This window comes from Garra rufa, chromosome 23 (assembly GCF_049309525.1).
Source record: "Garra rufa chromosome 23, GarRuf1.0, whole genome shotgun sequence".
NCBI lineage: Eukaryota > Metazoa > Chordata > Actinopteri > Cypriniformes > Cyprinidae > Garra > Garra rufa.
In genome coordinates this window covers 26,317,744-26,345,388 of record NC_133383.1, presented here as the reverse complement: position 1 = coordinate 26,345,388, position 27,645 = coordinate 26,317,744, and the positions used below count along the sequence as shown (strand labels likewise).

At 36.9% G+C, this 27,645-nt stretch overlaps 1 protein-coding gene across 1 annotated transcript; it reads right to left on the bottom strand.

Annotated features, from left to right (window-relative positions):
* Positions 1-9,481: 9,481 nt before the first annotated feature.
* On the bottom strand, positions 9,482-26,368 carry bnip3lb (BCL2 interacting protein 3 like b). The gene is made up of 6 exons (XM_073829456.1): positions 26,215-26,368; positions 18,199-18,424; positions 16,238-16,310; positions 16,033-16,130; positions 15,663-15,812; positions 9,482-13,492 (listed from the first exon to the last, which is right to left on the bottom strand). Exons 1-6 carry the CDS (start codon positions 26,291-26,293, stop codon positions 13,444-13,446), a joined length of 675 nt encoding a protein of 224 aa, XP_073685557.1. The 5' UTR covers positions 26,294-26,368; the 3' UTR covers positions 9,482-13,443.
* Between the last annotated feature and the right edge of the window lie 1,277 nt (positions 26,369-27,645).

Below are 27,645 nucleotides of genomic sequence, written 5' to 3'. Positions count from 1 at the left end.
ACCTCCACGTATACCGTTTCATGAATGACAAATGCCAGTTTAAAAAAATACGCGAGTAAATCAGCTAAATATGCGCGAGTCATTGCTATGATTGACAGTAATAACCGGACCAAACAAATGACAAGCTGATGTTAAAAAAAAATTGCTTTAAAGATTTATTAAATTCAGAGTAACAAAACTACAGCAGTATGTGTTGGTTAAATATACTTTTGACTTTTTTATATATTTAATATATTTTACAGTTCAACATAAAACTTAAAAGATAAAAAGATAAAATTTTTAAAAGATTAAATTTTATAAAATATTTCAAATTACTATCGATTCATATTGAGTTCATTATTTAATTATTACACCATAAATATTTAACGTATTTGTAGTGAACTATATATTAGTATTTAAATAATTCACCCTTATAGGCTGTTTGTGTGTGAGCTTAATGACTTTCTGCACTTGCTATACTATATACTTAAGGGCGGTAAAAGTACTACAATTTATTATACTAGTAATTTTATAATATATCGAAAAGCAAGACGTCTTGAAAATAGAGGGAGTTTGAAAGGCAGCTGCATAATAAATTATTCTCTGCTGCCACCTATTGGTATGGGTAATTCCATATTATTTTATCCAAAAAATAGACGTTGTTTTCCGTGAAAAGTCATTTTTTCCGATGCCGTTTTTATGAATGAAAAGTGAGTCCTTCAAGTACATTTTATTTCACAGCTGTAGAGTTAGAAAATAATAAAGGCTTTAAAATATTGCAAGATTTTAAAAATGTGTAATGACTATGAAGGCAAGTGACTATCAAGAATATGATTAAGATGTCCTTGAAGAGAAATATCGCTAGCTAGCTAACGTTAGCCTAAACATGTTATGATAGTGTTTAGCTGTCAGCATTTAAATGTACAACTATGCAGATACGGTAAGTACGGGATTACCAGGCTCCGCATTTAAATGATATGTTGTTAAATAATATGAAACTGAATGTTCATGCCGCTAACTTTATTTATAATGTTGCAATTATAATTTTTCTCAGTTTCTGATAAGAAGGCAGTAGATGAGTCTCACGAGTGTCCACCTAATATATAGCACATATAAAATGAGCTTCAGCGGAAGTTTACGAGCTGGCTTATCTTTATGCGGAAGTTCTAAAAAACGCTCCGTGCATAAGGTCAATTGAGTCAGCGAAATGATTAAATAATAATATGAGTTCAGTAGGCTAAGTGAGCAGGGTTGCCAGGTTTTCACAACAAAACCCACCCAATTGCTACTCAAAACTAGCCCAATGGCATTTTGAGGGGGGTCCCCCAATAAAAATTGCGTTCCGGGGGTAATCAACCCAAGGACATGAAAAATCACCGGCGCCAACAGTGTTAAAGTAGACCAATTCCGGGGAAAACCGCGGACTTGGCAACACTGTAAAACTGCTCTAACTGACTCATGAGGCTTTCTGAGTCGCCAGAAAGAACCGACTCATAAGAAAAAGTACACTGGTCGCGTTAAAGGCCTATGTTTTAAATCAGATCTGGCTCATAATATTCGTTTCCTCGGGAATCGGACTGCGCTGATCGCTTTGGTTAACTAAAAAGAATGACTCACATGAATCATTCGTTTCGAAACGAGACATGTAAAAGAAAAATTGAAAAAAGATTAATTAAAAAACTAATCACAATAAGCAATTTGTTCGGAACGATACATTCAAATGATTTAAAACACATGATCACGTTGGGGAATCGAACTATTCTGATAACAGAGTCGGTGCTCTAAATAGCACAAGTTTGCGTTCAAGTAAAAACAAGATGTTTGCCTCGCATTTTTCTCTGTTAGCATTTTTGCTGCTGCCTGTGTTTATAAACAAATATAGGGCGGTGGAACATTTCAATGGAGAATCAGTCGCTAGAGACTCGCCATTCTGTTTGCTTCTCCAAAGCAGCATCACACAATAATAGCTGCAAAAGCTCAGTTTCCATAACAACAACATGTGCCCTTACCCGCTCAAAAGAGTTCCTGCTTTAGCAACTATCTGTGCAGGCTGTTGGGTTGATGGGGAGAAAGTGGGAAAGACAGTTTGTGCCACAAAAGGGACAAAAGACCAACCCGTTTCATTTCATTTCTCAGACTTAAATGGATAACACTTAGACATTTCCAAACCACTTATTTGGTTAACATGAGTCATTATGTGGCGTAGAATAGATAATGTTCTAGTTCTGGAGCACACACACGCACACGCACACGCACGCACACGCACACGCACACACACACACACACACACACACACACACACACACACACACACACACACACACACACACACACACACACACACACGTTGGGTTTACATGTTTTATGGGGACATTCCATAGGCGTAATGGTTTTTATACTGTACAAACCGTATTTTCTATGGCCCTACACCTACCCTACACCTAAACCTAGCCCTCACAGGAGATTGTGCATATCTTTTACTTCCTCAAAAAAACTAATTGTGCATGATTTATAAGCCTGTTTCCTCATGGGGACCTGAGAAATGTCCCCACAAGGTCAAAATCTACTGGTATTCCTATCCTTGTGGGGACATTGGTCCCCACAATGTGATGAATACCAGGTACACACACACACACACACACACACACACACACACACACACACACACACACACACACACACACACACACACACACACAAGCATGCATACTTAAGTCATCATTCTCTACGGAACCTCAGAACACCTGTTTCAGCCAATCACAAAACGGGATTCAATCACAGCCCCTCCCCCCTACAGCCTATGCGGTTGCCATGGGTTACTAGGAGGACTAGACTAATCAAACTGAAATATATAGAACTCACATGAACTCCAGTTTTATTATTTTAAGACATTATTTACACACAAAGTCGCTACATGACTAATTATTTAGTACATTTGTGATTGGTGTACTGCTGTGTGAATATAACACACTTAGGCTAGATTAAAAAGATGCAATTAATCATGTCAAAACAACATGCATTAGGATTCATACCAGTGTCACTGAATTGAACCCATCCACTGTATTCTAATCTGATTTGCATCTGTGCTCAATATGAAAACGCCCTGCAGGTTGAAGCAACTGCTGACTCATCAATCATTTGCCTTCTGCAATGCTATTTAAAAGCTTTGAGAGACCTGGCAGGGGCAAACTGTGGAAAAAAAGATGTGTAGTTGTCGGCAACTGTATCCATAAACAGATACCACATCATTTTGGAATACAGATGATGTCGTTTTTTCACTCCATCGTGTTCAGTCAGAATGAGGCACACCCTTAATTTCCCATCTGCGCCACTAGAGGGCAGTCGGGTATAGCTTTAGCCTGCTAACGCCGTTTAAACTGGTTTATTTTTGATTGAATTAAAACCAGGTGAACTCACAACGGCAGTTCAGGCGTTTTAGTGTCGGTAAAATTGGTTTTAACCTCTTAGCTCTGGATACACGCACGGAGCACCCCTCGAGGATATCGTGCAAATGAACTTTGCGGCATTTCACACAAAATCAATGGATGAAATGGATTCAGTGCTTTTATACACATTGCTGTAAAACCAATCAAAGGAGAGATTAAGCATTTCAGCCACAGATATCATATAAGTCTTCATAACTAGCAGAGTGGTGCTCATTCAACCCTTGGTGATCCACATTACCTTAGACAGAGCAAAAATATGGTGGTATTTCATATTCATACTCAAGGACATGAACTTGTGAGGTGGGCGGACAGTTGCCAGAAGGGTCCAAACTCATGTTTTTGGAGGAGTTAACCCTCACATGTCAATGAGAAATTAAGCCACGCTAATGAAAGGAATGTAGTGAGACTATAATAACTGGGAGTTGTAATATGACGAATGGTTGATAAAAGGACCTCAGACGTCACTTTATCTGTCCCCGGCGCGGTCTGGCTTCAAAGTAGGCTAATCATCTCACAGAAGTATCAACAATGGGCTCGGTGTGTGAACTGTAGAGTCAGAGAAGTTCTGACCCCAGGTCGAATTCCCAGACGTTCCCAGCTCCGGAGATCTAATATAGGCCAATGCTGTGTTTTTTTGAGTGGCTAGCATTGATAAGTGGTTACATACTGGCCCAAGTCAAAAGAGAATCAACACTGTCAGCAAGAGTCATAGTTATGGAAGCCGTTTCTGCCACTGACTAAAAATCTCACAATTCTAAGAAATTAAGTATGAATTGCATGAATTAAACTTACAAGTGCAAATAAAGTTAGAATTGTGAGATATTAACAAGTTGCAGTTCTGAGAAATAAAGTCAGAGTTTTTTTTTCTCTGAATTTTGTGATTATCTCTCAATTGTGACTTTATAATGTGCAATTGCGAGTTATTAAGCCAGAATTGTGAGATATAAACTTGCAATTCTTAAAACATATCAGTCCCCCCCCCCCTCAAAATTGGCAATTGCAAATTTATATTTCACAATCTGAGAAAAAGTCAGAATTGTGTGAAAAATTAGAATTGCACAAACTCGCATTTGCAAGTAAAAAGTCAGAATTGCATGTTTTTATCTCACACTTCTGACTTGTGAGTTTATATGTTGCAATTATGACTTAACTCACAATGGCAAGTTCATATCAATTCTGAGAAAAGTCTAAATTGTGTCAAAATAGTGAGAAAAAAGGTCAAAATTGCGAGATACAAACTCCCATTTGCGAGAAAAGTCAGAATTGTAAGATATAAACAAGTCGCAGTTTTGAGAAATAAAGTCAGAATTGCGAGATATACTCAGTGTTCTATATAAGAGTGTATATCTCCCAGTTGTGACTTTATAATGCGCAATTGCAAGTTATAAAGCAGTCACTTTTTTCCATGATGATAACGAGACGTTGACGAGATAAAAATGGCTCGTTGATGACTAAAACATGACGAGACGTGAGTGAGTTTTCGTTGACGAGACTAGACGAAAATGTTAGTGGGTGGTCCGTCAGACGTTTAAAATGCATGACATTTCTGCTTATTGTGCATGCCAATTAAAACCTAGTATCTGCCGCTATGGCAAGCCGTTTTAGCATTAAAAACTCTTTGCCATACTAGTATGGCAAGCCGTTTTAGCATTCCATCCTTGTTTGTCTTTTATGTTTTAAAACATTCCTTCATTATTGTAATTATTGGTGAAAATAATCGATCCGGAAGCTCACATTGTGTTGAACTATAGATCTGCTATTTTCAGAACTTAAAGGAACACTCCACTTTTTTTGGAAATAGGCTCATTCTCCAACTCCCCCCGAGTTAATAAGTTGATTTTTACCGTTTTGAAATCCATTCAGCCGTTCTCCTGTTCTGGCGATATCACTTTTAGCATAGCTTAGCATAAATCATTGAATCCTATTAGACCAGTAGCATCGCGTTCAAAAATGACCAACGAGTTTCGATATTTGTCCTATTTAAAACTTGACTCTTCTGTAGTTATATCGTGTACTAAGACCAGCGGAAATGTAAAGCTGCGGTTTTCTAGGCCGATAAGATTAGGAACTACACTCCCATTCCGGCGTAATAGTCAAGGAAGTTTGCTGCCGTAATATGACCGAAGCAGGCGCAGTAATATCACACAGCACATGTGCAAATGTTTACTTCCGTCAACATATCCAACGTGACAAACTGCATGCACAGGCAGCGTTCCTCGCCATGGAGACATTTGTGAGAGACGATTTAGAAGATATTTACTTTGGTGCAGATCCTGAACCGTATCAATTTGAACCAGAATTCACTGAAGCTAAGGTTTTGGAACGCGAATGACAAGAAAGTGTGTCTGAACCGCCTGGGACAGAAGGGATGAGGAGAGCAGATTCGAGCTGGTGGGGCTTGCCAACCCATGCCAACTGAAAGTGAGTGCCTGTGTTGTCGCGAGTGGGACCAGGTATTGCCATCGATGGCAAGGGTGGATCTACCTGATGAGGAAGTGGCATGTCGCAACATCCGAGGACTTGGATGCAATGCTGCATCCTGCAGTAGATTTTTTTTTCCGGTTTGACAAAATAAACTAGAAAAAACGTCACACGCCGAGTGGACCTAATGGCCAGCTATCGCAAGAGTAAGTTATTCCTGCAACAACTACAATATATAATATAAAGATTTTAAATGCATACTGTCAGTTTGCATTTTCAGGCTTATATTCATGATGTACACTTTTACTCAAAACTGACTTTAAAACACCACCGACTGTTCGCAATAACTTTCTTTTGCAATCACACATGGAATTTGGTCATAGCAAATACTAGGCCAACTGTTCGCCCCAAAACTACTCTTCAGGGGTTGCATTTCACAGGTAACGTTAGCCAACAATAGCAATTAATCATGTTACACTTACAGCCATGGGCGATGCTCCTCGTTGTCCTGTCTGTAACGTTAGTTTGAAGATTGTTGGGATCGCCGTGTCCTTTAGACGCCGTGCTGTAGTACCGGTAAAACTATCCAAATAGTCATCTGGTTCAAAATCCTCGGAGCAAACACGCCATTTCTTGATCGATTCTAACGGTGTTTTGAGATCCATGTTCAGAGCAGCCAGCCATTGATTCATTAGTCGAAATTGCTTTTTTTTTTCGTGGGAATTCTATGAAACATGGTAGTAGATTACGTCTTCGACTTACTATCACAGCCCCTTACAATGCACATAACCATAGCTAATCACACACAGGTAAATCCAGCCACTAACAATTTACAAGCTGCAACTCTGACAGCTGCAACAACCGGAATTACACAAATTTAGCACCCGTCACATTGGAAGTTACCTAGCTGGGATCTAATTTCAGGCACTGTGTGGTATTACTGCGCCTGCTTCGGTCATGTTACGGCAGCAAATTTCCTTGACTATTACGCCGGAATGGGAGTGTAGTTCCTAATCTTATCAGCCTAGAAAACCGCAGCTTTACATTTCCGCTGGTCTTAGTACACGATATAACTGCAGAAGAGTCAAGTTTTAAATAGGACAAATATCGAAACTCGTTGGTCATTTTTGAACGCGATGCTATTGGTCTAATAGGATTCAATGATTTATGCTAAGCTATGCTAAAAGTGATATCGCCAGAACAGGAGAACGGCTGAATGGATTTCAAAACGGTAAAAATCAACTTATTAACTCGGGGGGAGTTGGAGAATGAGCCTATTTCCAAAAAAAGTGGAGTGTTCCTTTAAGTGACACTACCCAACAGCAAAATACTCACTGACCTACATTAATTTGTTAAAAGACTACCTTTTTTCCTTTTTTTGACTAAAACTAGACTAAAACCTTTTTGACTTTTGGTCGACTAAAACTAGACTAAAACCTTTTTGACTTTTCGTCGACTAAAATTGGACTAAAACTATCACATATAGAAGTGACTAAAATTTGACTAAAACTAATAACCATTTTAGTCCAAAAGACTAAGACTAAGACTAAATCTAAGATGGTTGTCAAAAACAACACTGTTATAAAGTCAGAATTGTGAGATATAAACTCACTGTTCTGAAAACATATCAGTCTTTTTTCCCCCTCAAAATTGGCAATTGGAAGTTTATATTTCACAGTCTGAGAAAAAGTCAGAATTGTGTGAAAAGTCAGAATTGCAAGATACAAACTCGCAATTGCAAGAAAAAAGTCAGATTTGCAAGTTTTGATCTCACAATTCTGACTTTACTCGCATATGCGAGTTTATATCATGCAAACAACTTTATTCTGAGGAAATTCATCAGAATTGTGTTTATATCTTGCAATTTTGACATATCTCACAATTGCACGTTCATATCAATTCTGAGAAGTCTAAATTGCGAGAAAAAAAGTCAAAATAGTGAGAAAAAAGGTCAAAATTGCTTGATACAATCTCCCATTTGTCAGAAAAGTCAGAATTGAGAGATATAAACAAGTCACAGTTTTGAGAAATAAAGTCAGAATTGCGAGATATAAACTCACTATATGAGTTTTTTTTTTCTCAAAATTGAGTGTATATCTCCCAATTGTGATTTTATAATGTGCAATTGCAAGTTATAAAGTCAGAATTGTAAGACATAAACCTGCAGTTCTGAAAACATATCAGTCTTTTTTCCCCCTCAAAACTGGCAATTGCAAGTTTATATTTCACAATCTGAGAAAAAAAACTCAGAATTGTGTAAAAAAAGTCAGAATTGCGAAATATGAACTCACAATTGCCAAAAAAATCAGAATTGCTAGATACATGTCGCATTAGCGAGAAAAAAGTCAGAATTGCTAGATTCTCGCATTTGTGAGTTTTTATCTCACAAATCTGACTTAACTCGCAATTGCGAGTTTATATCATGCAATTGACTTTATTTCTCGCAATTCTGAGAAAAGAAGTCAGAATTGTGAGTTTATATCTTGCAATCTGAAAAAAAATCTAAATTGCGAGATACAAACGAGATACATTTGCGAGAAAAATCAGTTCAGTGTTTATATCAATTTCGATCAATTCTGAGAAAAATGTCAGAATCCTTTTAAAATAGTAAAAAAAAAAAAATTGCATGTTTTTAATCGCACAGTTCTGACTTAACTCCTAATTGCGAGTTAATATAACGCAGTTAACTTTTTTTTTTTTGTAATTCCGAGAAAATTTGCGTGAAAAAGTCAGAATTGTGGGAAAAATGTAGAACTTGAATTTGCAAGAAAATTCTGAATTATGAAATAAAAACTAATTTGCAGGAAAAGTCAGAATTATGAAATTTAACCTCGCATTTGCAAATCAAAAGTCAGAATTCAGAGAAAAAGAATTGTAAGAATTGTGAGATACAAACTCTGATTTTTATTCTTACCGATATTGAGCTTATATCTTGCAATTCTGACTTTATAACTCAGAAAAAAAGTCAGAATTGCAAAATATAAACTTGCATTTGCCAAAAAGGTCAGAATTGTGTTTATATCTCACAATTCTGACTTAACTCACAATTGCAAGTTTATATAACGCAATTTACTTTATTTCTCACAATTGTATAAAAAAAAAGAATTGCAAGTTTATATCTCACACTAACTTAATAACTCGCAATTGCAAGTTTAAATCCAGCCATTCTGACTTTATTTCTCACGATTGTGAGTTTATATTTTGCAATTCTGACTTTATAACTTACAATTGCAAGTTTAAATCAATTCTGAGAAAAGAGTCAGAATTGCGTGAAAAAAGAATTGTGAAATATAAAATCGCATTAAATTTTATTTTTTATTCAGTGGTAGAAACGGGCTTCCATACATAGTGACGCTTGACAATAAAGGTGTATTTTTATTAAAATAATAAAAAATTTATTGTTAAAGCTAAAATTGCATAAGACTGCTAATGCTGCACTATACTGAAAATTTGATTTTTTTTTCGTAAAATTAACAAGATTACATTAATAAACAGGGTTAAAAGCATGGTTTTTGAATTTTTCTCGATAAACTATGTACAGTATTTTGGGCAGATATATTTGATCAGTTTTGAGCAGATGGGTCAAATATGGTAGAAAATGTTCACAAACAGAGAAACGAATGTCTGGCAGCAACTGTTCTTTAAATTTTTAATTTTAAAACTTTGTCATTGTCCAACAGGGGAGGAAAAAAAGGTCAGTTAAATCAATAAATTTACAATTCATTTTATCATCGCATCGCAGTCTGAAGAAAGCACCTTCACAAAGGAGGCTTACCCACTTCTTTCCAACCACAATTTGAACGCCAATAATAAAAAAAACCTTTACCTATCATGTACCTTCTCTTCTAGTTTGCCTAGACTTAAAAAATTCAAACAAAGCTCATGAGAAACCTTCCAAAAGTCACGTTCACCAAGAAGATGGTGCAAAACGACAAAAAGAACAAGCTTGTGGCACAGAACACACACAGGAAATGATGACAGGACGTCGTATCAAACATGATAAAGGAAACGAGGCACAGAGTTCATAAGAGTTGAGCTCTCAGTTGGTTTTGGCAGCCGTGTTCGAGGAGAAGTAGATCCTCAGATAGACAATGAAGACTAAAGGAAAGTATTCACACATACAAAATACACTTAAAAAGAGACAAAAACACAACAAGACTTGAGGGTAAATCCCTTTAAGATTGAAAACACAAACCCTGTTCCCAACGATGAGCACTGGGATGTTCATGTGCTGCGCTGCTGGAGTGTTAGTGTTCATTAAATGTGCGTGACTATGAGCTCGCACAAGAATTAAAATTCTGCCATTATCATTCAACCTTTAGTATGGAGATATTTTAATGAAATCCAAGCTGCTCTTTTCCAGTTTAACATTGTACGGAAAAGAGCAGCACAAACAGTCTTCAAAGCTTCTTCTTTTGCGTTCCACAGATAAAAGAAAATCTTAGAAGTATGGAACAATATGAAGTTAATAATGTCAATAATGACAGAATGTTCTTTTTTAAATGAGCTTATCTGTTGTCCTCAAGTTAACAGCATGGAAAAGCTATAAATTAGTATGAGACTGAGAAGTATAAAGGCCCGTTCACACCAAGAACGATAACGATAACTATATTTGCGTCCATACTAGTGAATGATAACTGTCTGTTTTGTTGCATTTAGACTACACGACTTCAACCAGTAGATGTCCTCAGCATGTACGTTTCGAGCTCATCTAAACAGTGAATCTAGCGTCTGATCTCTAAAGTAATCGCGAAAACCATGCCCACCGGGGGAGAAAACAATCCAATGCTCTCCATTGACTTTGTATTGCGGGAAGCTGCCTCCTTGTCATTTCTGACTTATAACAAAAATCCGAACAATGTCTCAAAGCTGCTATGTGACAAGATGTACAGTAAACAAGCTAAAAAAACACAGAACTACATTTTTGAAAACTGTCGACCTAAGAAATGAGCGTTTAAGGACACAAAAGTAAAGCACAACGTGTCTTATAACTCTGAGAACTACGCCCGCTGGAGGGAAATTTAACGGCACCAGTAGACATTTAGCCTATAATTATTAAGGTCAAAGGATTATTTAACAACCCTGAAAGGGGGAGATATATTGAGAAACTAAATTGTATTGGTCTATGTCAGTGCTCCTTTTCCTTATTTTCCGTTTGTTGGAGAAATGATCCAACTGAATGGCCCACAGTGAAATACCCTGACATCTACAACTATTTGTGTCCTTAAACACTCGTTTTTTGGACAGCTTTTAAAAACGCAGTTCTGTGTTTTTTAGCTTGTTTACTGTGCACCTTGTCTCATAGTAGCTTTTAGACATCGCTTTGTTTTTGTTATAAATCAGAAATGACAAGGAGTCAGCTTCCCGCAATACAAAGTCAATGGAGAGCGTGGTCTAAATGCGCTCTATGTCTCCATGTAGCGAAAATAAAAACAATATGGACTCTTTCCTACTAAAACTTCAAAGGAGGCAAGACAATGTTGTCCAAACCAGCGCTGAATTCCTGAGGTAATTTTACGTTTTATGTTGCTGTTTGCTGTGCAATATCCCTTTGCTTCTCTACAATGTTCGCTGCTATTTTAAATGTGCAAGCCCTTTAAATTTGAATTAAGTCTGATTAGATGTCAGTGTTTTATCGTTCATCAGCTTTAAAAAAAAATCATTCTGAAAGTGAGCCCTAAGATATTGATGCCCTGTATCGTAATCGTTATAATTGTGGTGTGGACTCTGCTATTCTCTTAAATTTGAAACGATTTTTATAACGTTATCTTTACGGTTATAGTTTTCGTTTGCGTTCTTGGTGTGAACGGGCCTTAGAGGAGTAGTTCACTGTCAGAACAAGAATTTACAGATAATATATTCACCCCCTTGTCATCCAAGATGTTCATGTCTTTCTTTCTTCAGTCGTAAAGAAATGGTGTTTTTTGAGGAAAACATTTCAGGGTTTCTCTCCATATAATGGACTTCTATGGTGCCCCCAAGTTTGAACTTCCAAAATGCAGTTTAAATGGAGCTTTAAATGGCTCTAAATGGTCTTAGAAAGGTCTTATCTAGCAAAACGATCGGTTATTTTCTAAAAACATTTATAACTTGCCGAGCTAGACAAGACAAGAATTCGAGGTTAAAAAGTATACAAATAATTTTTTTTTTTTTTTTTTTTTTTAGAAAATAACCCATAGTTTTGCTAGATAATATCCTTTTTTCCTCTGCTGTGATCTTTGAAGCTGCATTTTGGAAGTTAAAACTCGGGGGGCACCATAGAAGTCCATTATATGGAGACAAATCCTGAAATGTTTACTCAAAAAACAAAATTTCCTTACGACTGAAGAAAGAAAGACATGAACATCTTGAATGACAAGGGGGTGAGTACATTATCTGTACATTTTTGTTTGGAAAGTGAACTAAATTCCAGAAAGTCTGACACCCCTGTTAAAAAAAAACAGCAAATGCTGGTTAAGTAGGTTTTGATGCTGGTATGGTGGTTTCAGATGGTCCTTTGCTGGTTTATGCTGGTCCTTAGCTGCATAAACCAGCATCCAGCATCAAAACCTACCTAATCAGCATATGCTGTTTTTTGTAACAGAGACAGCTATGACCGCATGGTAAACACTAAAGCCACTGTATTTGTTAGCAAGATCCTCTTAGCTCTGAATGCTAATGGTAAATTGTGCACTACTGCAAAGTAGGCCATGTTGTAGAAGCCTTGTAAGAAATCACTAGGTCCTGATATGAATGTGAAGAAAACTGACAAAATAACACAACAGACAGAGAGAAACAAGAACAGATAAAACATGTTTCTTTCTTTCAGGGATCCGCCAGCCCTTTCAGACTGTTTTTTATCTATGTTCATGAGATGAAATATAAAAAAAAATCTGACAATTCTATGTAACAGGTGCTGTCTTTGTCAGGGTTGTGTAAAAGATTATGCAAAACTTGGTATAAAATTGCATTTGATACAGTCATAAACATATATCATGTCTGAGTTATTAATTTGCCATCCTCACCAGATGAGTTTGGGGTCTACGGAGAGCCCTATCCTTCCCAAAACATTTCCAAGTCCATCATCCTGGCGTTCCGCCCTTGAAGTCAATAAAATAACTAAATGGATAGCATTTGTAGTAATAAATAAAATCTTAGCTAGCGCTCAGGCATGCTTGTATAACTTCAATAAGTCAATATATATTGGTCAATCCCATTTTGAAAACTAGGAGGATTCTTTAGTCAACCTCTTTTGGGTCATGCGATTGGACCAAAAAGTAATGCTTTTGCCTCCTAGCTGAAGTGCGGAGCTGGCATGTGCACATTTGGTTTCACGCACAGCCCCGAATACTTTTAAAATGAACTTGAATGCTACTACTAAGGGGTTGTTAGAACATTCACAATTGGAAAATGGATACAGAAAATGATAAATGAGCAAGAAGGCCTGAAATGAGAAGTTTATCACTTATGCTTCTCAACGTGGAAAGGCTAAATAAAGGAATTACTAAGAAGGGAAGGTGGCTAAAAGGAGCAAAAAGGGGCAGCAGGGGGCTTCTTCGTACAAACTGCAACCCTAATCCACCTGGGCCATGCCTGAGGCACTTGATCAGATCTGTGTTCAAATAGAGCTTGCAGGGGGAGTTGTCAGTCTTTTCCCGATATAGACCCTGTTTTAGAGATACGAGACAAAGGAAAGAGAAAAAAAAAAAAGTCAAACACTTCATATGTGGAATATTATCCTGTTGTTTAGCTACATAGTGATCAGGAGTGTTGCAGTATAAACACTGTTAACATGCAGTCACTGATGTATTGTTGTTCAGCAAAGTGTTAGCTTGGGGGGAGGGGGGGGGGGTTAAAAACACCACGTTAAAGGGATAGTTCACCCAAAAATGAAAATTACCCCATGATTTACTCACCCTCAAGCCAATCTAGGTGTATATGACTTTCAGACGAATACAATCGGAGTTATATTAAAAAACTACACCTTCATCCACATCCTATGTCATCCACTGGAATGCCACTTTCTTGTAGCAGAAGCTTGAGTTTACGATTTATTAAGTTTTAAATATGGATATTTTTCTTACAGAAATGCATCAATTAACTTCAAAAGGCCTTTATTAACCCCCTGGAGCCATGTGGAGTAATTTTTTATGATGGATGGATGCACTTTATTGGACTTCAAAATCTCAACAGCCATTCACTGCCATTATAAAGCTTGGAAGAGCCCAGGACATTTTTAATTTCACTCCACACCCTTAGTGTGCAAACAGGTGGCCACCATCTGATGCTTATCCTAAACAAAAAATGTTAAAGCTTTTCAGAATCTGAGAACTTCAAGTCTAGTTCTGTGCAACTTTCAGACGTCAGGGCACTTAGGATATTTATTGTTTCACTCGGAATCAAAGTTGTGTTTTCAAGGCTATTCTGAGAAAACTAGTTGTAATATTTGACAAAATTGCATGGGATGCTGTCTAAAGTCAAAAGTTTACATACACCTCAGAATCTGCAAAATATTAATCATTTACCAAAGTAAGCAGGATCATACAAAATGCATGTTATTTTTTTTATTTAGTACGGATATGAATAAGATACTTCACATAATAGACATACAAATAGTCCACAAGAGAAAATAATAGTTGAATTTATAAAAATGACCCCATTCAGAAGTTTACATACGCTTCATTCTTAATACTGAGCTGTTATATGAATGATCCACAGTTGTTTTTTTGGTTAGTGATAGTTGTTCATAAGTCCCTTGTTTGTCCTGAACAATTAAACTCCCTGCTGTACTTCAGAAAAATCCTTTTTCTTTTTAATCCAAATTCTTGGTTTTTCAGCATTTTTGTGTATTTGAACCCTTTCCAACAATGACTGTATGACTTTAAGATCCATCTTTTCACAGTGAGGACAACTGAGGGACTCATATGCAACTATTACAGAAGGTTCAAACTCACTGATGCTTCAGAAGGAAAAACCATGCATTAAGAGCTGGGGGGTGAAAACTTTTGGGATTTGAAGATTAGGGTAATTTTAACTTATTTTGTCTTCTGGAAAACATGTACGTATCGTCTGTAGCTTCCAGAGAGCAGTACTAAATGAAAAAAAAAAACTGTTTTTATGAAAAAGAAAATGTACACATCATTCTGTCACCCCCGGCTCTTAATGCATATGTTTTCCTTTTTGCATTGAGGGGAAAAAACAAAAACAAAAACAAAAAAAAAAAACGGTGTGGATCATTCAGGTAACAACACAGTATTAAAAATCAAAATGTAAACTTTTGAACAGGATCATTTTTATAAATTCAACTATTATTTTCTCTTGTGGACTATATGTAAACATCTTTCATGTGAAATATCTTATTCAGGTGAGTACTAAATAAAAAAAAAAAGATGCATTTTGTATGATCCCTCTTATTTTGGTCAAATAATTAACATTTTGCACATACTGCAAGGTGAATGTAAACATATGACCTCAACTGTATATTGTACATTTGCACATTACTACAAACAACCTCAAAACCTTCAGTCATAAATACTGTATTCACGAGCTTTGAGCACATGAATGATAAGCTATTTTGTATGTATGACTCAGAAATTCAGAATTCCAGCAACATGAATTGCCTAGTTGTTGATTTAAAATTAAATGTAAATTTAGATGTTGTTATGACACAATTATATCACAATATAATTATTCTGTTTTTTGTTTTTATGTCACGATTCTGTTTTGAATGTGTGACATGTCATAATAAGCAATGCCAGACTCAGTACAGTAGGAGCACTTGGCGGCAGCATAAACTAAACACGTGTGAAGTGTGTTTGTGTTTTAAGGTGTATCTACCCGAGACCCAAGACCAGGATGTGGGACAGAAGCAGCGAGGGAATAAACACTTTGAGGAACTCAGCAGAGAAGATGCCGCCTTTCTTCATGGCTCCTGTCTTCCTCATGCTGAGAGTCACTGAGCGCCGTGGGTGCCGGAAATGAAACTCCCTGTCAAAAAGATAAATCAAAACTTTGTTTTGAGCATGAAAAAAATCTCAAAACACTATAGGTGTGTCATCATATGCATATTTCTGGCATGAATACAGTTTTAAATGCTAAAATGCCTCACTGTAATGAGGACATAACATTTTTTTTGAAATATTAACAAAACTAGAGTATCTGAAAGACAGTAAAACAACATTGTATGCAAGTTCTCACTAGTGCTTACTTAGGTGGAATATTCTCTGGTCTGCTTGACCAGTCTGCGACCCGGTCTGAATCCTTCATTAAGATGTCATCGTCTCTGATCTTCTCCATGACTTCCTCCTGAATGCACAAAGACACACCCAAAAGCAAGCAGAGACAGGTAATGAAGATAAACCAGAGTACGCTCCGTAAATTAGATGATCCACAATGTTCTCAAGAGGAAGTACCTGACTGTCCCTCCTCATGTCCACGTCGAAAATGATCTGGCCTTCATCCTGAGGACTGTGAGGTCGTGGAGGGCTTTGGGAGAGAGCAGTTTGGAGTATGTTAAGACTTCAGAAGAGAATTTTACAACAATCTGTGGCAAGTTTTGTCCTTTTAGGGATTTCATTGTATGGAAAAGAGCAGCTTGGACATTCTGCTAAAAATCTCCTTATGTGTTTCACAGCCCAAATAAGGTCATACAGGTTTGGAACAACATAGTTTTCATTTCTGTGTGAACTCTACAGTGTTTAAAGGAACATTAGTCTGTGTACACATGAGAGAGAAGCACTGTATTCCTACAGTAAACAACCAGAATCATATGACTCACTGAGTTTGAGTTAGATAAGGGTTATTATGGCCGTGCCCTATCTGCATGAGCTCAGTGTGACCACGTGTAATTTAGTATGGATGTTTATAGCACTGCTCTTTATATATGAGGTCATAAACTCAAGCTAAGAACGCATGAGACATTTGCAGATGATATATATACATGTGGACTATGTAAACAACACCTTAAAGGGACAGTTCACTCAAAAATGAAATTCTGTATTGTGTTGTTCCATGTTGTATGTTTTCTCAATTCTATTCAGTTCTCATTCGTGCTTGCTAATATTTACACTTGGCTTGTGTTAGGTTTGATTGTTAGGCTGAGTAAATAATGAGGGAATTTTCATTTTGTGGCATAAATATGAGACAATATACAGGTGCATCTCAGAAAAAAAGAGAATGTCGTGGAAAAGTTCATTTATTTCAGTAATTCAACTCAAATTGTGAAACTTGTGTATTAAATAACTTCAATGCACACAGACTGAAGTAGTTTAAGTCTTTTGTTCTTTTAATTGTGATGATTCGGCTCATATTTAACAAAAAACCACCCATCATAACAAATTAGAATATGGTGACTTGCCAATCAGCTAATCAACTGAAAACACTTGCAAAGGTTTCCTGAGCCTTCAAAATGGTTCACTAGGCTACACAATCATGGGGAAGACTGCTGATCTGACAGTTGTCCAGAAGACAATCATTGACGCCCTTCACAAGGAGGGTAAGCCACAAACATGCATTGCCAAAGAAGCTGGCTGTTCACAGAGTGCTGTATCCAAGCATGTTAACAGAAAGTTGAGTGGAAGGAAAAAGTGCACAACCAACCGAGAGATCTGCAGCCTTGAGAGGCTTGTCAAGTAAAATCGATTCAAGAATTTGGGTGAACTTCACAAGGAATGGACTGAGGCTGGGGTCAAGGCATCAAGAGCCATCACAGACAGACGTGTCAAGGAATTTGGCTACAGTTTTCCTCTTGTTAAGCCACACCTGAACCACAGACAACATCAGAGGCGTCTTACCTGGGCTAAGGAGAAGAAGAAATAGACTGTTGCCCAGTGCTCCAAAGTCCTCTTTTCAGATGAGAGCAAGTTTTGTATTTAATTTGGAAACCAAGGTCCTAGAGTCTAGGGGAAGGGTGGAGAAGCTCATAGCCCAAGTTGCTTGAAGTCCAGCATAAAGTTAGCACAGTCTGTGATGATTTGGAGAGCAATGTCATCTGCTGGTGCTTTTTGAAAACCAAAGTCACTGCATCTGTTTACCAAGAAATTTTGGGCACTTCATGCTTCCTTCTGCTGACCAGCTTTTTAAAGATGCTGATTTCATTTTCCAGCAGGATTTGGCACCTGCCCACACTGCCAAAAGCACCAAAAGTTGGTTAAATGACCATGGTGTTGGTGTGCTTGGCTGGTGGGTTTTTGTTAAATGTGAGCCAAATCATCACATTTAAAAGAACCGAAGACTTCAACTACTTCAGTCTGTGTGCATTGAATTTATTTAATACACAAGTTTCACAATTTGAGTTGAATTACTGAAATAAATGAACTTTTCCACAACATTCTACTTTATTGAGATACACTTGCAATATAAATATGGTGTCTACCTGTCGCATGAGGAGTTACTGCGGCTGGATTCGTGCTGGGCATCTAACAGGATTTTTTCCATGTCTCCATTGTGGATGGAAGATGATGAGGGAACGTGTTCAAGCCCTCCCACGATCCCATCATCCTCCTCCTCTTCTACTACCTGGGCTAGAGGGGGCGGCACTGAGGCAGGCGAGGAAGAGAGAGATGTGGTGTTTCTATTCATCTCCAGCTCTACCCATGACCCTAAACAAGATCACAAAAGAATCACAATATTAAAGCATATAAAATAACATTTCATTTTTTTATTATTATTATTTATTTTTAATATTAAAACAAAAAAATATGTATGGACCAAATCACACAGAACCTAATGTTTTGGTTCTTATTTCACTACAAAATCAAAAAGATGGAAATAAGAACTCATACTTTGCTCAAAGACAAAGCCATTAAGATATATTTTTATTGTGATGTAAATTTTCATTACTGTAATGCAGGAAAGCAACAATATATTATTTACAGTGTTTAGTATTTATTGTATGACACTGAATAAATGGAATAAAGTCATGGCATAATGATCAAAGACGCCCATGTGACGCAGGACAAACATGAAAAGCAAGAACAATAGCAAGAACGTCCCATGGGATTGGCCTATTGTTCCTCATTTTTAAATTATAGTTATTTTTTATTAGGTTAGAAAGAGATCACAGTTTATAGTGCTACAATTAAAATCAAAGTCATGCAGGAGACAAAAGACTTCTGTTTCAAATAAATGCTTTTCTTTTAAACTTTCTATTCATCAAAGCATCCTGAAAAAAGCATATCATATTGGTTTCATCCAAAAATATTAATCAGCACAACTGCTTTCTACATTGATAATATCAAGAAATATGACCCTGGACACAAAACCAAGTCTTACGTAGCACGGGTATATTTGTAGTAATAGCCAAGCCAACAATTATTGATTTTTTTAAATGCCCAAAAATCATTAGGATTACATAATTATTCATCTACTCCTATTCATTTTTTGAAATATTGGATGAGAGGTGTGATACAATGTTCTGTTCATTAACTGTAAACAGGCTAAAATGAGAATCGATTAAAATTGAGAAATTTATATATTTTTTTTACTCAGCCCTTGGACTTCAATATAAAAACTCAAGGCAAATTATTGATATACATTTGAATGTGAATTCTTAAATGTAATACAGAAATCACCTGTCGCATATGCTCTCCAGGCTTTGAGAAGTTTTGAGTTTTTCTTTAGGCTTTATAGGATTTTGCGGTAAATTTTTAATAGGCCCCTTCTCTAAACGACCCTGTTATAGCTTCCCAAAGGCCAAATTTCAACATTTCATTTGGATAATTATTGACCTAGAGAGTCCAGAGAATATTTTTTTTACATTTTCTCAATCTTTTAACAAATTATTTGATTGACAGCAGTGGTTTAGAATCAAAGTTGTCCAGAATAAGAAGTTCTATCATATGATACAACTATTGTGTTTATGCTGGGAAAATGCAATGGACAATCATTTATGCCCTTGCAAATGGCGGTATCACCCCCCATTGGCTATTTTTTTTTATTATTATTTTTTTTTTTATTAAAATTTCTCACAGACCTTTGGGGCCGGGAGTCAAACAGACTCACCAAGTTTCGTTCTGATCGGCCTCCGTTAACCTTGTCTAATAGGTGCTCAAACCAATGCCGTCCATGTTTATTCTTGACATACGCAAATGACCTTATAGACACTTGTGGCAATTAGGACCAAGACTGTGCGATTGTTTTGTTGATATGACAAATGGTTGCATAGGTATAGCCTTTTTATGTTTTTTCCCTCTTATAGTGCCAGCAAGTGGCCAAGCTCTGCTATTTTTGGCCTGCAACCTCAAACTGAGCTCTTACATAAGTGTTCTGAGTTTGCCGAAGATATCTCATTCCTTTCAGGAGTTATAGACATTTTACTAAAAGTGGCCCTGCCCCTTTTTGACGTTTTGGCATCCCTTTGCAATGGTGAGTCGAAAAACCTAGGACTAGTTCACTTTTTGTTTTTCGACTCGCCGTCGCAAAGGGATGCCAAAACGTATAAAAGGAGCAGGACAACTTTTAGTAAAATGTCTATAACTCCTGAACAAAATGAGATACCTTCAGCAAACTCAGAACACTTAGGTAAAAGCTCAGTCTGAGGTAGCAGGCCAAAGATAGCAGAGCATGGCCATGTTTTCAAAAAATCTAAAAGATCCCTTGCGATTGAATCGTTTGTCTGGCGTGAGCCAAGGATTTCAACGACATAAGACACTTGAGCCTGCAACTAACGGTTTAGGAGTACTTTTGATTGTTGTAGTGCCCCTGTCTGGCCAATTGGGGTGAGCCTTGGTGATAACGTCGGCAGCGTGAGTAGTACCATCCCTCCAAGTTTCAAGTTTCTGTCTGGTTTGGTTTGCACAATCAGTTTTAAGTGGAGATTCCTGATCCTTGGCCATTCTAACAATTACAATAGGGTTTCAATAAAAATAAAATCAAATAATTTTGAATAGTCATTAAAGAAGACTAAATTTTCTATACAAAAATATCTGATTTTAGAGTGGAATGTGACCTGGAAAGATATTGCATTCACTGTATTCACCATACAGTAAGGCACTGAGGGCAAGCCAAGACAGACAGCAGCAGACAGTGGGATTTCCCTGTAAATCGTTGGTGGTCTGGCTTAACGTCTATTTACTGTGTGCTGAAAGGGCAGTAAATGCCTCCCTCTCAGATTCATTACAAGCTCACTGATATACGAATCCCACCTGACCTGCCCGCCGCGTGCTCTACGTGAGTCTGAGCAGGAACACGCTCCTGAGCGCATGGCCTGATCAACACAAACACACAGACTCCTTTCATCCATGAGTCAGGGATGAGCACGGCTAAGCTTTCCATGTTCCCCTTTCACCCACATCTGCTGTGCTGTCTCATCAGAAACCTCTGTGTTATCGCACAGTCAATCCTCTGTTTACCACCGACTTAACCAGCACACGCTGCTGTGCTGTCCATCCAGGACGAGCTAAGTTTATACCCGAATGCCTTGCGAGCCACTTCCAGGAAAACAAAAAGAGGAAGACAAAGAAGGTCCACATGACTTCCTTCGGTTGAGCAAACGTGGATCATGTGATGCGGGGTCCTGCTTTGACTATACTAGGGTACATCAGTATGGACGAGCATGCATGTCTCAGTTCCATCCTGAGGGGGAAATGCGTGGATTCGGCTGTGCTAGAGACGACTGACCTTTGTTTCAATCCACTGACACAAACAGTGTTGCTATGGCAGCAGACAAGCTGAACATTCTGGCCAACAGTGGAATATTACTCTGGCTGTCATCGGGAAATATATAGAGATCAAAAGATGAGATGATAGTATTACAGAGGCTTATGCTCACACATATATGAAACGCTAAAGCACTACTGCTGCTAAATGATCGATGTGGGCCTTTGTTACATTAAAATACGTGGTAGACAAATGTGATGTGAATCTTACAAAAAACAGGTTATTTTATCTCAAAATAAGATATAAGAAATTGTGTTATTAAAAAGAAAAAAAAATAAGATTTTTTTTTTCTTTTATCCACTTGTATTAGGACATTATTGATGAGAATTAAGTGCACACATGTTGCTATTTTTTTGGTAAATTCTTTTTTCACAATGATGAGTCTCATTTATGAATAAAAAATAAAAAAAGGTAATTGTGAATTATAAAGTCAGAATAGCAGGATATAAACTCTCAATGGCAAGAGAGAAAGTCAGAATTGTGAGTTTTTTCCTCGCAGCTCTGACTTTATTTCTCACCATTGCGAGTTATTAAGTCAGAATTGTGACTTTATTACTCGCAAATCTGACTTTTTTTTTTCTCAGAATTGTGAGATATAAACTTGTAATTGCAAGTAATAAAGTCACAATTCTAACTCAGTCACAATTCTAAACTCAGAATTGTAAGATAAAAGTCAAGAATTGCATGATAAAAAGTCTTAAAAAAAAAAAAAAAATGTATTCAGTGCCGGAAATGAGCTTCCATACTTATAATATTGTAGTAATATAGAAATAATAAAGTTTAGGAATGCTAAACATTTTTGTTTGTTTTTAATATTTTTAAAGATGCATCATGCTTTTATGTAATCTTAATCTTATTATTGATGGTATTATTAAAAATTCTACATTGTTATCAATTCTTTAAATGGGTGTGTACTTCATAATTTAGTTGAATTTTTTTTTTTCAGGTTAGATTAATAGAAAATCTGAAAAACAACATTTATTGATACAGATTATTTACTGTGACTTTGCATCAATTTAAGGTGTCCTTGCTGAATAAGAGTATTTCATTCTTTAAAATAGATTGCCAAACCACATATACATTATTTGTCTTTTAGCACAATTATATGTATATATACACTGACGTCCAAAAGTTTGGAAACACCCCTGGCAAAGTGTGGTTTTGGACGATATCAGCACAGTGGGAATCATCTTTTGGCAATCCTTTAGGAGGCTTGGAGTAATTTATCAAGTCAATGTTCGAAAAAGCTGTCAGCTTGGATGCCCAGATTATGCAGAGCTGAAACTGGAGCTAATTGATGAATCGAAAACTTTTGTTTGTCTATGTATAAACTCTTTATGTAATGCTTCTATGCTTAAACACTATAAATGTAAGTTTGCCCATTCTTTCAATTTTATGGAGCAAATATGACCTGGATGTGGTCTTGACAGGTTTTGTGAGATTCATCCTATTAGATCTTTCACTGTGGGCAAAGTCTCTTCACACATTCTCCAGTAGCAGTCATCATGTCTAGTACACAGCCAGACACATTCAAACTGTCAAACAAACACTGTACACTGAGCCCACATTTGCCCATCTGTTATGCTAAAAGAACCTGGCCAACATTAAGAAGTCATTCCACTTTCCCTAAACAATCTCTCCAATTCACTAGTTTTCAGCACTAGTGCAAAGTGAAAAGCTGTGGTTATCAAATCACTGCACTGAAATCTGGCCAAGGAAGTCAGCCTCGTCTGTGGGAAACCAAGAGTTTTATGAGATAATGGGGCTGTGGTGCTGATGATACAGATTCAAAATCTAGTGAATGAAAAACTCAATGGCTGCAGAATTCATTGAGGAAATAAAATAGCCAATAATCCATTGTGTGGCTAGGAATCAGGGTTATTTTGGTATCATTGATACTATACTATCATAGTATATAAGAGCAATATCACACTCGTAGCAGTGCGATATGGCTGTATATCAGCACGGCTGTGATTCAACCGTAGACACAAGGCCACATTTAATCACAGTATGCTGATATTGCATTTATACAACAATTCGAGTGTGTAAATACATAAGAAATACATAAGAGTGTCTTTAAATACCCTTTTTTTGTGCAGAACTACACTACCAGTCAAAAGGTTTTGAACAATAAGGTTTTGAACAGTAAGTCTCTTCTGCTTACCAAGCCTGAATTTATTTGCTCCAAAGTACAGCAAAAAATTTGAAATATTTTTACTATTTAAAATAACTGTTTTCTATTTGAATATAGCTTTAAATGTAATTTATTCCCCTGGTCAAAGCTACATTTTCAGCATCATTACTCCAGTCTTTAGTGTCACATGATCCTTCAGAAATCATTCTAATATTCTGATTTGCTGTTCTAGAAATTTTTAAAATATGGTTATTATCAATATTCAGAAAAGTTGAGTAATTTATTTTAGGATTCTTTGATAAATAGAAAGATCCAAAGATCAGCATTTTTCTAAATTAAAAAGCTTTTGTAACATGTTAGATTATACTATTCAAAAGCTTGTAAGTCAGTATAATTTTTTGGGGGAAAGACATTATATAAATGAATACTTTTATTCAGCAAGGATGCTTTAAATCAACCAAAAGGGATAATAAAGACATTAATAATGGTAAAAGGTTTTTTTTGCAGCAAATCAGAATATAAGAATGCTAAAAATCCAGCTTTTAAATCACAGGAATACATTACATTTTCAAAATACATTCAAATAGAAAACAGCTATTTTAAATAGTAAAAATAGTACAAAATTGTACTGCTTTTGCTGTACTTTGGATCAAATAAATGCAGGCTTTGTGAGCAGTTACTGTACACATATTAGAAGTCTAAACGAAGTACATTCTCACCTAAAAACCCTTAAAACTACATTCTGTGACACAAAACAGTATTTTTTTTTAATAAAATTTAGTGTATTTGGGTGTCCGCCATGACACTCGCTGTGAGAAATACTATAAACAGAGCGATACAAACGGTGAAACGGTTCTGTTATCACTAGAATATTGCACTCCTGAAAAAGGCTCTCAGCCAATCAGATTTGAGGACCAGAAAGAACTGTTGTATAAAATTTTATGCACATCATTTTATTCCTTTTCAGTGTTCTCAAATATTTTTAAGCATTATTTTGCTTTTCGTTACCATTGCTCTGTGACTTTTAGAATTAAACGCAAAGGTGAATGATAATTCATTTGGTTTATTTTGCTGTTAAGCCTTTACTACGTCAATGAAAACCCCCTCTTTATATAAGAAATGAAAGATAGGAACATCTGAAACTCTCTGCATGAGCCAACAGATCTTCATGCATTTTCCACCACCCTTTCTCATGGCACAGTTACCTACTTTACATGAAGCAAACTGCTGCTACTTCACGATCTCAAAATATCATGACTCACTGCCCTAGACTCACACTCCCAGTTCTATTTCTTGGCTTTCTTTCTGCCACTTTCCACACGTAGACACAGTCCGGACCACATTCGCTGCTGCTAGAAATAGAATTACAAATACTACTATGGCGAAAGCTTAGTTTATGAATCTTCCCTGTACCTTTCGGTCACGTAGCCTAATACGTCAGCTGAGTAACGTTCTCCGCCCAGCGTCTGCCTTTTAGCCAATCAGTAAAGCGTACTGACTCACTCCTAATTAATATTCATGACCCAAACCTTTTCCATAGTAGAATTAATTAACTGGCGTCCTGAACTAGGGTCACAGCTGTGAGGGACTAGTGACGCTTAACTAGCTTTGGTCACAGCGCGCACGTAGCTCACTCAGCATTGGTTGTTTACACTGTATGACAGTGGAAGTATATTGTGGTCTTAATATTTAGACAGCGAGATTTACTTGTCTGCTCTTTGCATTTCAGAAAGCATACCAGGAATTTCAACAAGATTTATTGGTCGAGTGTAACTTTAGCGCATCTTTAGGAATTCACAATGTTGTAACCAAAAATGTTACATATAATGACAAATGATCTGATATGGATTTTAAATATCAGGCTTTTAAATAATGTTTTTAGCAAATCAACAAATACACTGATAATGAACTCTTTGTTTGTGGTCTGGCTCTAAATGCTCATGGGTACCTTTTCAGCTTCGAGTTGTGTTTACGGTTTTTCATCTAAGTGATTCAACTACTAGTAAACAAGTTAAGTCTAAGTATACAGAGGCCAATTTCTAAACCAGTTTGTTTACAACCTCGCAGATAACACAACAAAGACCTTATTCGCTGTCACATGTCTCATGCGGTACGTCAAACAAATATGAACAATTATTTTTCTTTGAGCATCTTCTCATAAACACATCGGAGAAACATGGGTATGTGTTACATATTTATTAAACAAATAAAAATTGCGTTTCAAGCATCCACAATCTCCATTTTTGAGTTGCTCTAGTTCTCGCCTTGTTGACATCGGCTTTGGCCAGCCTACTGAAAACGTATAGTCACACTATTGGATTAGGTTAAAGTCAATCACTTTTTAAGACCCGCCTTAATACCCAAACTCAACGGCGATTAGACAGAACGCTTGTCAATAAACATGACGCACTTGTTTTCCAGCAAACCCCGCCCTCCCTATAGCGCAGAAATGTTGACTGGAACTAAAAAAAAGCGCGTTTTACATGAAGTAAAATAAGTAAAAGTATCAAAAAACACCAATATAAACAAGCCGAAGCCTTCTCTAACAGATGTTATAGATGTCAGAACAATACAACGAACAATACCGGCTGTACATACCGTTTAATCCAGGCTCCCCGTTATTCTCTGCTGGAGCAGCAGCGTCGGACATCGTGGCTCTGTGTAGGGCGGCTTGCATAAGACTGTCAGCACTGCACGAACACACTCTGCGCGCACATTTGGACCTGCGCGCTCACGCGTGACGGAGCCTGATCACGGATCGGACGTAATGTGTAGGGGGCGCTTTTAAATTCGTTAATAACTGCTTTTGGTGGCTGACCTCAGAACGGCTATGGGAGCGCAGCTTTCCTACAGCGCTAAAATGACGCAAATGGGTTCATATCTGATAACAAAGACACTTACATTACGTAATGGACTTAAGGGCTGCTTATTTATAAAAAAAAAGCACGTGAATTATGAACACAGTCTCTATCAATAAACTAAAATGCGTATGGCAAGCTAATTTAACATTTAGGCCTATTTCTTCAAACAGACTAGCATCTTTTGCTGTTGGTGTTTTATTTTTAATTACTTGCATTACTTAATATTTTTTAATTTCACTAGTAACTTTTCTTTAGAAGTGTGTTTTCTTTTGGTAATTAGTATTTCTCCATTAGAAACTAGTCTGTGCCGTGCAACAGTGATTTTCCCCCTTCACTAGCTATGTTTCCGTCTTGCACAATTTATTTGCAAAAAATGTGTTTTTTGCAATTAAAAGAGTTAATGCGGATAAATACAACCATGCACAGCAAAAAAAGTAATGCGATTTTGCACTATGGGAATTTAATCCACCTGCATCCACCTCCAAAAATATTCTGCATTTATTGTGCTTCACCTGCTTGGAGACGCAAAATTATTATATTCAGTAACTTCGCCTACCTTTCTCAATGATATTTTGTGCCAGTTTATCGGGAAGTGACGATTTTGTTCTGTTTGACTTATTCCCAAATGTTTTATACAATATTAAATATATAAAACTACGCATGAATGATTAGTTCACAATATCAATAACAAAATAAATAAAAAGGTGCTTATTCTCAACTGTTTTATGCAATATTCCCATTTTGCGCACAAGTTAAATTTGCAACTTTGGACGGAAACCCAGCTACTGGTAACCATTTTTTAAATTTTAAAAATTGAATTTTATTAAGTTCACTTGTGGTTAAGATATCAGCTGTTTACTTTTAAGTAGGGTGTACTGCAATCGATGCTAGTAACTCATGTTCTACTAGTCTAGTACTTGTTCTTTAGGTACTAATAACTACCTACATAGCCATCTTGTATCTATTCTAGTTTTCCTTACACCGTGTCTACACCGGACGCGACAGTTGTCGCACGCGTCACAACAGCTAAAGTCTGTCTACACTGGACGTGACAAAGCGACCGTTGCAAATCATTTAAACTTTGTGTGAGCACGTCATAAATAGAACGTGGCAGCAGATTACTGTCGGGGATTTGCCGTGTCGTGCCGCATCCAGTGTAGAGCATAAT

What these genes read in the sequence shown, in the direction of transcription:
- bnip3lb (XM_073829456.1), bottom strand. Translation starts at nt 26,293, where the DNA reads ATGCAAGCCGCCCTACACAGAGCCACGATGTCCGACGCTGCTGCTCCA. An exon ending in ACATGAGGAGGGACAGTCAG is followed by an intron (nt 16,131 to 16,237) that starts GTACTTCCTCTT and finishes TTGTGCATTCAG; the next exon opens with GAGGAAGTCATGGAGAAGAT. An exon ending in CCAGAGAATATTCCACCTAA is followed by an intron (nt 15,813 to 16,032) that starts GTAAGCACTAGT and finishes TCTTTTTGACAG; the next exon opens with GGAGTTTCATTTCCGGCACC.